Raw genomic sequence first — 12,555 nt, forward strand, 5'->3', positions numbered from 1 at the left:
AAAATTCGTGAATATAGGACAAATATTCATCTATATATTCACGAAATATCGTGAATTCGAATATGGCCAATGCCGCTCATCACTACCATTCATTTGAATGCACATTATGGCATCAGTTATGGCATCAGTTGTGACAAGATCGCCTATGTCAGGTGTCGGACATATGTGAACCTAGCCTTATAGGATGCAGACTTCCATTGATACCGCTTTTCCCCGAAAATAATACCTACCCCGAAATTAGGCCCTAGCCGGATTATCGGGGTGGGCTGCAATATAAGCCCTACCCCGATAATAAGACCTAGACCAGTGGTCTCCAACCTGCGGACCTCCAGATGTTGCAAATGTTTGCAACATTTGGAGGTCCGCAGGTTGAAGACCACTGACCTAGACAATGCCCGGGCTGCAAATATTAAAAAGCAATCTTTAACTTACCCGTTGCTAAGGAACCGGCCTCGCTGTCCTCCGCTGTTCTCGCTCGCCGGCCAGCTTCTTCTTCTTCTTACATCACAGTCGGCTCAGCCTATCATAGGCCGAGGCGGGACATCACTGCGGCCGGTGATAGGCTGAAGACTCTGAGACGGTACAACACCAGGAAGCATGAAGAACAGCGGAGGGACCATGAGGCCCGTGCCTTGGCAACGGGGGAACAGAGGACGAAGGTAAGTTAAAGATTGCTTTTTAATATTTGCAGCCCGGGCACAGGAATAGATACGGCGCAGCGGCTGATAATTATTTGGCGGGGGGGAGAGAAGCTGCGCTCGCGGGTGACAAATGATCAGTATCCCGATGTGGGGATTGTGGGGTGCAGCGCTGGGCTGATAAACCGGCGGGGGTGGGGGGGGGGGGGGGGTTAGGGACGTTGGGGGGCATTTACACCCCCCCCCCATTATCATCATGTGATATGCGCAGCTCGCGCATATCACATGATGATAATGGGGGTGGGGGGTAAATACCGTGGAACCGCCATGTTGTTCAATGTGCATACCTTACCATAAATAAATAAGCCCTACCCTGAAAATTAGCCCTAGTGTGTTTTTTGGGGCTAAAATTTATATAAGACCCGGTCCTATTTTCGGAGAAACACGGTAACATCTTTGGCATTTCTTTGTAAGGGTAGATTCAGACGTGGCAGTTCCCACAGAAAATTTGCCACAAAGTCTGTATGGGTTTCATGTAGATGTTCCCGCAATCTTCACCCATTGCATTGCAAAGGGTGAAATCTAAACACATCTGTGATGGAGAAATATACCACTTTTGAATCTTTCCTTACATATAACAGATTTGAGATGAGCAGAAGTACTGAGAAATGTTAGGAGACTGTTGTCTAATTGTCTGCAGGTAGGTAAAGCCCTTGTGATCTTTACATCAGAGACAAGAAAATCAGAAATGATTAACAAAACCAATACGAGAAAACGGCTTGAGGCAGGGTGACTTTATTCGCTGATAAAGATTCACAACAAAAGTTTCACACATGCAAAAAAAAAAATCTATTTCCCGGGGTAAGGCTGGGTTCACACTACGATTTGTAACTACGGTTCCCGTATACGGCTGGGAGGAAGGGGGGCGGGGCTTAATCGCGGCGTCCGCACTCAGCCTTATTTGGGAACCGTATTTAATGCATGTCTATGAGCCGACCGGAGTGAACTGCAGCCTCCGGTCGGCTGCTTTTTCGGCCGTATGCGGTTTCCCGACCATAGGCAAAAACGCGATCGACCTGGTTCACTCCGGTCGGCTCATAGACATGCATTAAATACGGTTCCCGAATACGGCTGAGTGCGGGTGCCGCGATTAAGCCCCGCCCCCTCCTCCCAGCCGTATACGGGAACCGTAGTTACAAACTGTAGTGTGAACCTAGCCTAACATAACTGAACATAGGTTCCCGTTAAGAGAGATTGTGTTATTGAGCTGTCAGGTTATGCTGCCTTCACCGTGAGGGCAACATAACATTAGGAACAGACACAATGCATCCTGTTCTTACATCAGTATCTAGTGTAGGTTTAGAGAACCTACACCCAAGATCAGGTGGCAAGTGGCTAGAAAACTATGCCTTGAAGTAATTGGCACAGTGGATGCAAACAGGGTTGAAAATTGTGCCTCAAAATTTAAGTGAGTGATGCAACAAGTACTGCCACCAAATTAGGGTCGCAATATATATGACTATGTATATACATAATAACCTGACCTTGTCCCACCTCTTTTTTTTTTTTAAGTGCAAATTGTGCCCCCTCCCCTATCTGCAGAATAGGGGCATATAGTTTGCATTAATAACTTAAAGCCTAACACCACTAAAATGTGAAAGATTAAGTGCCAATACAGTGAACCACATTATCCACCTTCCACCTGGACATACTTATGGTGATCATAGAGTTGTCAAGACACGATTGGCAAGTCCTCATACCGTAGAATGATTTTAGCATTCTCTGTGCCTACCCATGACATATAGGAACTACTGTGGTCAATGGTGAGGATGTCCACCAAATAGAATACCCTTTTATACCTATGACTGTGAGGGTGTGAGATTACAGTGCAGTCTAACATAAACGCTAAGTCTTTCCCCATACAACCAGTTATAACTTTCAAGTCATCGGAGTGGTGCCCAATGGTTTCTCCATGTCCTGTTGGCCTTGATCGATAGATCTCTCCTTATACCCAAACAGGAAAATATCTATCAATCAATCAAGGCTGGTGGGGCAGGGGGAAGCCGCCAGGGACAGCCCTGATGATATATGGTTCAAGCAGCAAGAAAGCGATAACATCTTCTCTTCAAAATTCTTCTTTCAACATAACTCTTGTTGGGTTACTCTATGGAAAGGTTTTCACAAAAATTTCTGTGTTTCATGAATTTTGGTATGTCTGTCCAGAAACCCCTTAAATTTAAAGCTTTTTCCGCACTCATCACAAGAATAAGCTAAAGCTTTGCTGTGAGTCCTGACATGCATGGCTAGGTGGGACTTGCGTCTGAAACTCCTGTCACATTGTGTGCAAGGGAAAGGCTTTTCCCCCGTATGAATCCTAATATGCTTACCAAGATTTGGTTTACTGGAAAATTTTGTCTCACAGTATGTGCAAGCAAAAGGCTTTTCACCTGTGTGGGTTCTTTGGTGAACAGTGAGCTGGGCATTAAACACAAAACTCTTGCCACATTCTGAACAAGAAAATGGCCTCTCTCCTGTGTGGGACCTCATGTGACTGACAAGATTGACTTTATTTGTAAAACGTCTATCACATTCACTACAGGAGTATGGTTGCTCCCCTGTGTGAGTGCGTTGATGCCTAATGAGGTGCGCATTCCGTGCAAAACTTCTGCCACATTCGGAACAGGAGAATGGTTTAACCCCTAGATGAGTATTCTGATGTTTGCAAAGTCGCGATTTGTCAGAGAAACATAGACCACACTCCAAGCACTTAAAGGGTCTTTCTCCTGTGTGAGTACGAAGGTGCACCACAATGCTCCCTTTGCTGGCAAAACATTTTCCACATTCAGAACAAGAAAATGGTTTCTCTCCTGTGTGCACCAGCTGATGTTTCAAAGAGCTGGCTTTATCGGTGAAACACTTGCCACACTCCTTGCAAGAAAATGGTTTCTCCCCGGTGTGCAGTCTTATATGTCGTGCCAGGTGTGAGCTACCAAAAAAACGCCTTCCACATTCTTCACACTCATAGGGTCTCTTTCCTGTGTGAATCCTCTGATGCCTGGCCAGATAAGATTTGCAGGTGAAAGACTTCTCGCATTCAGAACAGGGGAATGATTTTTCTCCTGTGTGGCTTCTTTGATGGACATCATAGCGCCACTTTTTTGTAAAACATTTGCCACAGTCATTGCAGGTGTAGCTGCTGGGCACAGAGTGGGTCTTGTAGTGGGCTATGAAAGCAGATTTACGCTTAAACCTTTTACTACATTGGTCACAACTGATGTTGGGATGAATTTCAGTCTGGTTTGTGGCATCCATGTCATCTTCAACCTCAGTCTCAGAATTAGTCTCCGAACTTTCATTGGAGTCTGTGAAATGACTTTCTTCTTGTGAGGTTGGGGACTCCTCACACTTTACGGAAGTCTGATCTATTGGTGTATGTTCTGTTGCATCAATCTGGAGTTCTTCTTTACACACGGTTCTTGACTCTTCCTTAACAAAGGAAGATTTCATATTTTCCTGCACATCTTTATTCCCAGAGTATTTGTCTGCTAGCCATCGTTTCCAATGTTGCTCCTTTGATTTTGGAGCAATGACTTTGGTTGACTTTTGTATAGGCTTTTTTGGTTCACCAGTATGGATGGTTGAGAATTTATTGTAGTTATAAATCTCTCTTAGAAATGCATAATGAGATTTCTCTGTGAAAAGAAGTAAAGTAAAATGTTAGCCTTCCAAGAAGTCTGAAAGAACATAGGGGGGAATTTATTAAAACCTATGTAGATGAGGAGTGGTACTGTTGCCTATTGCAACCAATCAGATCACTTCTTTGATTTCTAAAAGGCCTGTAAAAAATTTTTAAGAAGCAATCTGATTGGTTGCTATAGGCAACTGCACCACTTTTCCTCTACACGGGTTTTGATAAATCTCCCCATTCTCTGTATATTACAAGGTGATTCAAAATGGATAGTGCAAAATTATAGCCTGAAAGAACATAACACAAATTTATTAACATGAAAAGACACATCATATATCCAAATTTTAACTATACACTACAAAGGTTCCAAGTAATTTCCACTGGTGACAGGGCACATGTCTAGGTGTAAGTCCAGTTCCACACAAAACATTAAAAAAACATACAGTGCTGATATATAACACATCAGCTAGTGCTCTGCTTCATATCATAGGCAAAACATATTCCAAATAGAAATAGGCAGTATTCACCATAGACCGTGCTACTCCAGAGGAAAACAATTTTTTTTTTAATCAACTGGTGTCAGAAAATTTTACAGATTTGTAAATGATTTCTATGTAAAAATCCAGTAGTTCCAGTAGTTATCAGCTGCTGTATACTAGAGAGGAAGTTCTTTTCTTTTTGAATTTCTTTTCTGTCTGACCACAGTGCTCTCTGCTGACACCTCTCTCTGTCTCAGGAACTGTCAAGAGCAGGAGCAAATCCCCATAGCAAACCTCTCCTGCTCTGGAGAGTTCCTGACATGGACAGAGGTGTCAGCAGAGAGCACTGTGGTCAGACAGAAAATAAATTTAAAAAGAAAAGAACTTCCTGTGGAGCATACAGAAGCCGATTGTAACATCCGCGCTCTGGCCAGATATGCTGGCCGTGAGCGTTCTGTCATGTCCCCCTGCCGGCGAGGCTGGGATTCGCTTCGCGGGATTCGCCCGCATGTGAATCCTAGCCTGTCCCTCACCTCCCTGTCCTCGCAGCCCCGGTGCGCATGCCCCCGCCGCCCAGGCTCCGCGCGCACGCGCCGGAGCTCTCACTCTTAAAGGGCCAGTGCTCATTTAGTTAAGTGTCTACACCTGCACCCTGGTCCTTAAATATCAGCTCCTCCCTTGGTTCCCTGCCGGATCTTTGTTAGTCTATTGCTATAGTGAAAGTTCTGTGTCTCTGTTACTGTGTACCTGTTCCTTGCTACCTTCCTACCCTGCACCTGTGTTCCTGCCCTGACCTGCCATCTTGCCACATCCTACCAATCTCCTTCTGTGTCACGCCACCTCCCAGTTACCTGTGTGGACGAGTGGTGCCAGGGGTAGCGACCTGGGTGCCGCCTGCCGCAGCAAGACCATCCTGCTTTGCAGCAGGCTCTATTGAAAACCAGCGGCACCTTAGACTCCGCTCCCTGGCACGGCTCACATCATCATCCACACAGGCCCAGAGGATCCACCACCTGCCATGACCATAACACTGATAAGTACTGGAAGGGTTAAGATTTCTAAATAGGAGTAATTTACAAATCTAACAAAAAGAAGAATAGCCAGCACAACTACCTAATACACGGGTGCACGTTGCTGTGGCAAATACAGAGTATACAAAAAAAGAAGGTTGCAGCAATCTTGGTAAAAAAAATTGAGGCTCTTAGTGCACTTTTTGATAAAAACTCGTCCCTCCATCCACCACGCGGAGGTGGCCTCATTTCGAATGGGAACCCTAACACACATTCTGAGCCTAACACTCACCTCTGCTAAGCATATAGCCTCTCACTGGGTGACATGCTGGATCCATTATCAATTTAAAATACCTCCTGTGAAAAAGGGGAGGGGTGCACGGCTACAGAGGATGCCATTCCCCCTAAGTTGCACAAAAAAAATAAATGGCCAGCACAACTACCTAATACACGGGTGCACGCTGCTGTGGCAAATACAGAGTATACAAAAAAAGGTTGCAGCAGCACTCTTAGTGCAATTTTTGATCAAAACGTGTCCCCCCATCCACCACGCGGAGGTGGCCTCATTTCAGATGGGACCCTAACACACATTCTGAGCCTATCACTCATGACACTCACCTCTGCTGGGCAGAGGTATTTTAAATTGATAATGGATCCAGCATGTCACCCAGTCAGAGGCTATATGCCCAGCAGAGGTGAGTGTTATGAGTGTTAGGCTCAGAATGTGTGTTAGGGTCCCATCCGAAATGAGCCACCTCCGCGTGGTGGATGGGGGGACACATTTTGATCAAAAAATGTGTTAAGAGGCTCCATTTTTTTGACCAAGAGTGCTGCTACAACCTTCTTTTTTTTGTATACCAATTTACAAATCTGTTTAACTTTCTGGCACCAGTTGATTTTTTAACGCCTTAAGGACTCAGACAATTTAATTTTTACGTTTTCATTTTTTCCTCCTCGCCTTCTAAAAATCATAACTTTTTTATATTTTCATCCACAGACTAGTATGAGGGCTTGTTTTTTGCGCGACCAGTTGTCCTTTGTAATGACATAACTCATTATATCATAAAATGTATGGCGCAACCAAAAAAACACTATTTTTGTGGGGAAATTAAAACGAAAAACGCAATTTTGCTAATTTTGGAAGGTTTCGTTTTCACGCCGTACAATTCATGGTAAAAATGATGTGTGTTCTTTATTCTGAGGGTCAATATGATTAAAATGATACCCGTTATTACATACTTTTCTATTATTGTTGCGCTTGAAAAAAATCACAAACTTTTTAACCAAATTAGTACATTTATAATCCCTTTATTTTGATGACCTCTAACTTTTTTATTTTTCCGTATAAGCGGCGGTATGGGGGCTCATTTTTTGCGCCATGATCTGTACTTTTTTTTGATACCACATTTGAATATAAAAAACTTTTAATAAATTTTTTATAAATTTTTTAAAATAAAATGTATTAAAAAAGTAGCAATTTTGAACTTTTTTTTTCCGTTCATGCCGTTCACCGTACGGAATCATTAACATTTTATTTTAATAGTTCGGACATTTACGCACGCGACGATACCAAATATGTCTATAAAATTAATTTTTTATGCTTTTTGGGGGTAAAATAGGAAAAAACGGACGTTTTACTTTTTTATTGGGGGAGGGGATTTTCACTTTTTTTTTACTTTTACATTTTTTAAAAATTTTTTTTACACTTGAATAGTCCCCATAGGGGACTATTCATAGCAATACCATGATTGCTAATACTGATCTGTTCTATGTATAGGACATAGAACAGATCAGTGTTATCGGCGATCTTTTGCTCTGGTCTGCTCGATCTCAGCCGGACGGAGGAAGATGAGGGGACCTCCGTGTTGCGTTCTGAATGATCGGATCCCCGCAGCAGCGCTGCGGGCGATCCGATCATTCATTAACATCGCGCACATCTGTATTGATCCCGGCACATGAGGGGTTAATTGCGGACGCCCGCGAGATCGCGGGCGTCGGCCACTGCCGGCGGGTCCCTGGCTGCGATCAGCAGCCGGGATCAGCCGCGCATGACACGGGCATCGCTCCGATGCCCGCGGTTATGCACAGGACGTAAATGTGCGTCCTGGTGCGTTAAGTACCACCGCACCAGGACGTACATTTACGTCCTGCGTCCTTAAGGGGTTAAAAATAGTTTTCCACCTGAGTACCCCTTTAAGTTATATACTCACATAGATGATATGATGGGGAAGACAATCATTTGAAGTGGTGTTAAGCTGAATAGGAGGCAACAATAATTTTACTCTTCTTAGTGCTTTATCGGGTCCCTTCAAGTAAGAGGCCCGATATAACACTAAGACGTGTGCAAGTGGTGCCGCAAAGTCTATGGTGAGTGTTACTAATTTATTTCTATTTCGAATATATCCAGGATATGGATGGAATATATCCAGGATATGGATGGAATATATCCAAGATATGGACTCCCCTTCAGTGATGGGTTGTTTAGATTCTGTGGCTAGGGAAAGGGGGAGAGGGGCAGAAGAGTCCTTGATGTAGCCCCTCCAGGAAGAAGTTGCAGGTGTTAGATCTGGTAATATTGGAGCCAGCATTGGTGAATCATTGTTTTCAGCACAGTCGATCCAACTAACATTGTGGCGATTGACCTTTCTGCTGAGGTAAAAGGTTGCCTTACACTTAACACCAGCCAATCAGCTTATTCCTCCTCCAAATCAGCCCCTGCAAGTCAATCCAATAGTCACAGTGTTTTGGTTTGTCATCTGGTTTCAGTATCTGAAGAAGATGGGTTACAACACTGCATTTTCGTAAAAAAGAGCCATACCATGATTTGTGGCACCTGTAGTTCCATCCAATCAGCCTGGTCAACTTTCTAAGACTACGCTAAGGCTTAAATCCTATTCACTGTCTCTTCTGAAGTCTTTGGGCAGCCCTGACTTTTCCCATAACAAACACCCAGTGGTTACAAATTGCTTCACCTAATGTGAAATGCAGCTATTATGCGGAGCACATTTACCAAATTTATTCTGAAAGCTGTACTGTCACAACAGACCCTGTTCTTGCAAATTCCAACGTGCAAAAAACTTTTTCTTGCTTTGATGTCACCATCTTATGGCTCCCAATGTAAGCACATTTCCAATGTGGCTCTTGAAAATGAAAGTTGTGCTGTGATTTTTTTAAGCCAGTTTTGCTTTGTTTTTTGGTCACTAGCCAGTTACTACTGATGTTTCTTTAACTACCGGATTTTACTTTTGCACCATACTTTCTATATTATATCTTTCATACTCAGGGATAGATAATATTATTATGACTTTGTACATACAGTACTTCCTTGTGGGCAAGAAAACCAATATTGGATAATATTACCTTCTATAGAGGATGGCTGGTCATCCTTTATAACATCATTGTAGAGATCTTTGTGTCCTTCTACATACTCCCACTCCTCCATGGAGAAACAGACAATGATGTCCTCATATCTTACAGGAACCTGGTACACACACAAATGATAAAGTCATCAATAGCAGGGTTTAGGGTGGAAAGGTTAATGGCGTGGAAGTCACATAGCACTTGATCTGACCAGAGACCAACTAGGTGTCCAGTAGTTAAAGGAGAAAACTCGTTCCTTTTTTCTCCCTTCTGTCTTAAAGGGGTACTACCGTGGAAAACATTTTATTTATTTTTTTTAAATCAACTGGTGCCAGAAAGTTAAACAGATTTGTAAATTACTTCTATTTAAAAATCTTAATCCTTCCAGTACTGGGGCTATATACTACAGAGGAAATCTTATCTTTTTAGATTTCTCTGATGTCATGACCACAGTGCTCTCTGCTGACCTCTGCTGTCTAATTAAGGTACTGTCTGGAGCAGCATATATTTGCTATGAGGATTTTCTCCTGTTCTTAAAATGGACAGCAGAGGTCAGTAGAGAGCATTGTGGTCATGACATCAGAGAAATCTAAAAAGAAAAGAATTTCCTCTGTGGTATATAGCCCCTAAAAAGTACTGGAAGGATTAAGATTTTTAAATCGAAGTAATTTACAAATCTGTTTAACTTTCTGGCACCAGATGATTTAAAAAAAAAAAAAAGTTTTCCACGGTAGTTTCCCTTTAAGACTATTCTCTTACTCTCTGAAGCAGATTATATATAAATATATACATACTAGATAATGTCCCTTCAGCGTAGATTGATAGCTTAGCTTGGATTGTTTTACTGGCAGAGCCAGGACTAGTTAAAAAGTACCTGACACCAAATAAACTTTTCTAAACTAACTCAGGCTATGTTCCCTAACTACTCCTAATACCCCCCCCCCCCCACCCTTAAAAAAAAATTCAGAGCTTTAAAAAGCACTGTATCATACCTTTATTCTTGCTCAGATCTCCCAGTGCAATCTCCCAGCAGGAGAAAGTGGGAGTTTCCCAGTAGGCATGACATCACTGAAGCCTGCTTGGGGATCACTTCCGTCCTCACATCGTTGCAGCCCTGTGATGAATAGAAGACCTCAAGCTCTGTGCATCTTTCAGTGAGGCTCTATGCAAGTCTCAGTGAGGCTCTTTGCAGCTTTCAATGAGGCTCTGTGCAGCTGTCAATCAAGCTCTGTGCAGAGAAGCACATCCTGAGTTTGATCTCCTGCCAGGCCGGGAGGAGACCAAACTCACTGTATTAATTGTGGCAAGGACCAGAACAGCGCCACCTAGTGGCCCTTTTTTCTATTACATTTTAAACATATTTATGTTGATAATTTTAAAAGAAAGTGAATGGGAAAGCGTGTGCTAATTACACAAGGAACGCTGTATTAAAAGTTTTATTTGGTGACAGGTACTCTAAGTTTCTTCTCAGCAAGCTTGCTTCAGATAATTCAAAAAAGGAAAAGCGTATGTAGACCAAAGTATCAAAAACTCATTAAGCTTTATTAGTACAAAATGCACAAAGATAAGACAAACACTTAAAAGCACATAAAATTAGAGATACAAGGGCAGAAACGGGGGGGGGGGGGGATCTGGTTAGGGTACATCAGATTCATGTGTACATTGCCGCAGGTACAGAGATAAGTGGGCAATGGGGAAATACAACAAAATGCCCAGAGTAAATAAATCAGTAAGCCAGGAAGAGGTTATATCCCGAGAAATGTCCCCATGATAAGGTGCATAGAGACTAGTGGATTTCACCCGTAAAGATTAGGTATGCAGGCTGAAACTGAGAACCCAACAGGACGTAAATAAAGTATAAACAGTAAATTACCTAGTGGGAAGGGTGAGAGAGTGTAAGACCAGACCGCTGTGGCCCAACGTTTCACCAAGATAGGCTTCTTCCGGGGCGTGTGATGACACGCCCCGGAAGAAGCCTTCCTGCCCTTGTGGATTTGGAGTTGTATCTCTAATTTTATGTGCTTTTAAGTGTTTGTCTAATCTTTGTGCATTTTGTACTAATAAAGCTTAATGAGTTTTTGATACTTTGGTCTACATACACTTTTCCTTTTTTGAATTAGCTATTCCTTAGCATAGGACCTCATTATTGCATAGGGGTTCTTTTGGTGTTAAAGGGGTTGTGCGCTGCTCTGCAGTTCGGAGCTCCGCTCACAGCGTCCAGAAGTTCATTACTCCGAACGCTGTGTGCGAGCTTCCGTGTTCCGCCGGGCGTGACGTCACGCCCGGCCCCTTCATGACGTCTCGCCCGCCCCTTCGTGACGTCTCGCCCACCCCCTCATGACGTCTCGCCCGCCCTCTCAACGAAAGTCTATGGGAAGGGGGCGTGACGTCACGAGGGGGCGGGCGAGACGTCACGAAGCGGCCGGGCGTGACGTCACGCCTGGCGGCCGCGAACACACTAACTCTTTGGAGTGAGAGGTTTTCATTTGGGAACTCTTTTCACACAACCTTCTAGTGGCTTTTATTAGAAACACATGTTGGAAGGATCATGTGACCTGTCTCTCTTACATCATTGCACATGTGGTGTCCCGATACCGTATCCTATCCGGTACCTGCGTGGGTGGGTCCCCTTAGCCAGAGTCCCTAGGACATCGGGGTCCCCATTGTCTAGTTCACCCCTAGTCACTTCTCATCCAGATAGTTATTGCTCCAATAGCTTACTTGGGAAGCATGCAAATATTATGTAAATGCACTATAAATAGTTAATTACCTGTCTATAGCGTAGCAGGACCTGCGGGTCATGTGGTTAAGTGAACTCTATGGTATTTCTGCTTGAGGACCTTTGGAGATCCTTGTGACGTAGTCATTCCATCACTCATTGTAACAGTGAGGGACAGATGTTCGGACCAATCAGATTAGCCCCGCCCCCTGCCCATATAAGGGAGCGGTGGCCATGTTCTCGTTCTCTTGTTCCTGTGCAAGCAAGCAAGAAGCATCTGCGCTGCTGAGATCAGTGAGTCTAGGCCTGAACCTTGCAACGACGGCCGATAACTTCTAAATTCTGAGTGTATCAATCACCACGCACTCTGCAAGATCACCGGACCTTATCTATCCCCTAAATCCGGACGGATCTGCAATAATTACCCTAAATCCAGAGACTTTAATTTATTTCAAGGTCCGCAACAATTGTCAGTCATTGAGCTATATAAAGACTGTATTCCTGAGACTGTCATTGTTCATTGGATGTACAGCAAGCACTTAAGTAAAGTTTCCCAAGTTCAAGTACATTGTGGACCTTCAGTCATTTCATTACATGCACCTGTCGTTTCTGGGAAGGGCGGCGATAGGCCGGAGGATTACCTCAGCATACTAGCCCTCAG

General features: G+C 43.6%; 1 protein-coding gene across 4 annotated transcripts in view; it reads right to left on the reverse strand.

Annotated features, from left to right (window-relative positions):
• Positions 1-1,859: 1,859 nt before the first annotated feature.
• The window catches only part of LOC130282853 (gastrula zinc finger protein XlCGF57.1-like), a 68,271-nt gene continuing 57,575 nt past the window's right edge, over positions 1,860-12,555 (reverse strand). For 3 of the 4 annotated variants that reach the window (XM_056531711.1, XM_056531712.1, XM_056531714.1), the window contains 2 exons: positions 9,176-9,296; positions 1,860-4,330 (listed from right to left, as the gene is read on the reverse strand). In XM_056531711.1, the coding sequence (XP_056387686.1) occupies positions 2,817-4,330; positions 9,176-9,296 (1,635 nt within the window). In that variant the 3' untranslated portion in view covers positions 1,860-2,816. Of the gene's footprint in view, positions 4,331-9,175; positions 9,297-10,167; positions 10,254-12,555 lie in introns of those variants that run through there. The other variant, XM_056531715.1, reaches the window with a different exon arrangement.

This window comes from Hyla sarda, chromosome 7 (genome assembly GCF_029499605.1).
Source record: "Hyla sarda isolate aHylSar1 chromosome 7, aHylSar1.hap1, whole genome shotgun sequence".
Taxonomy (NCBI): Eukaryota; Metazoa; Chordata; class Amphibia; order Anura; family Hylidae; genus Hyla; species Hyla sarda.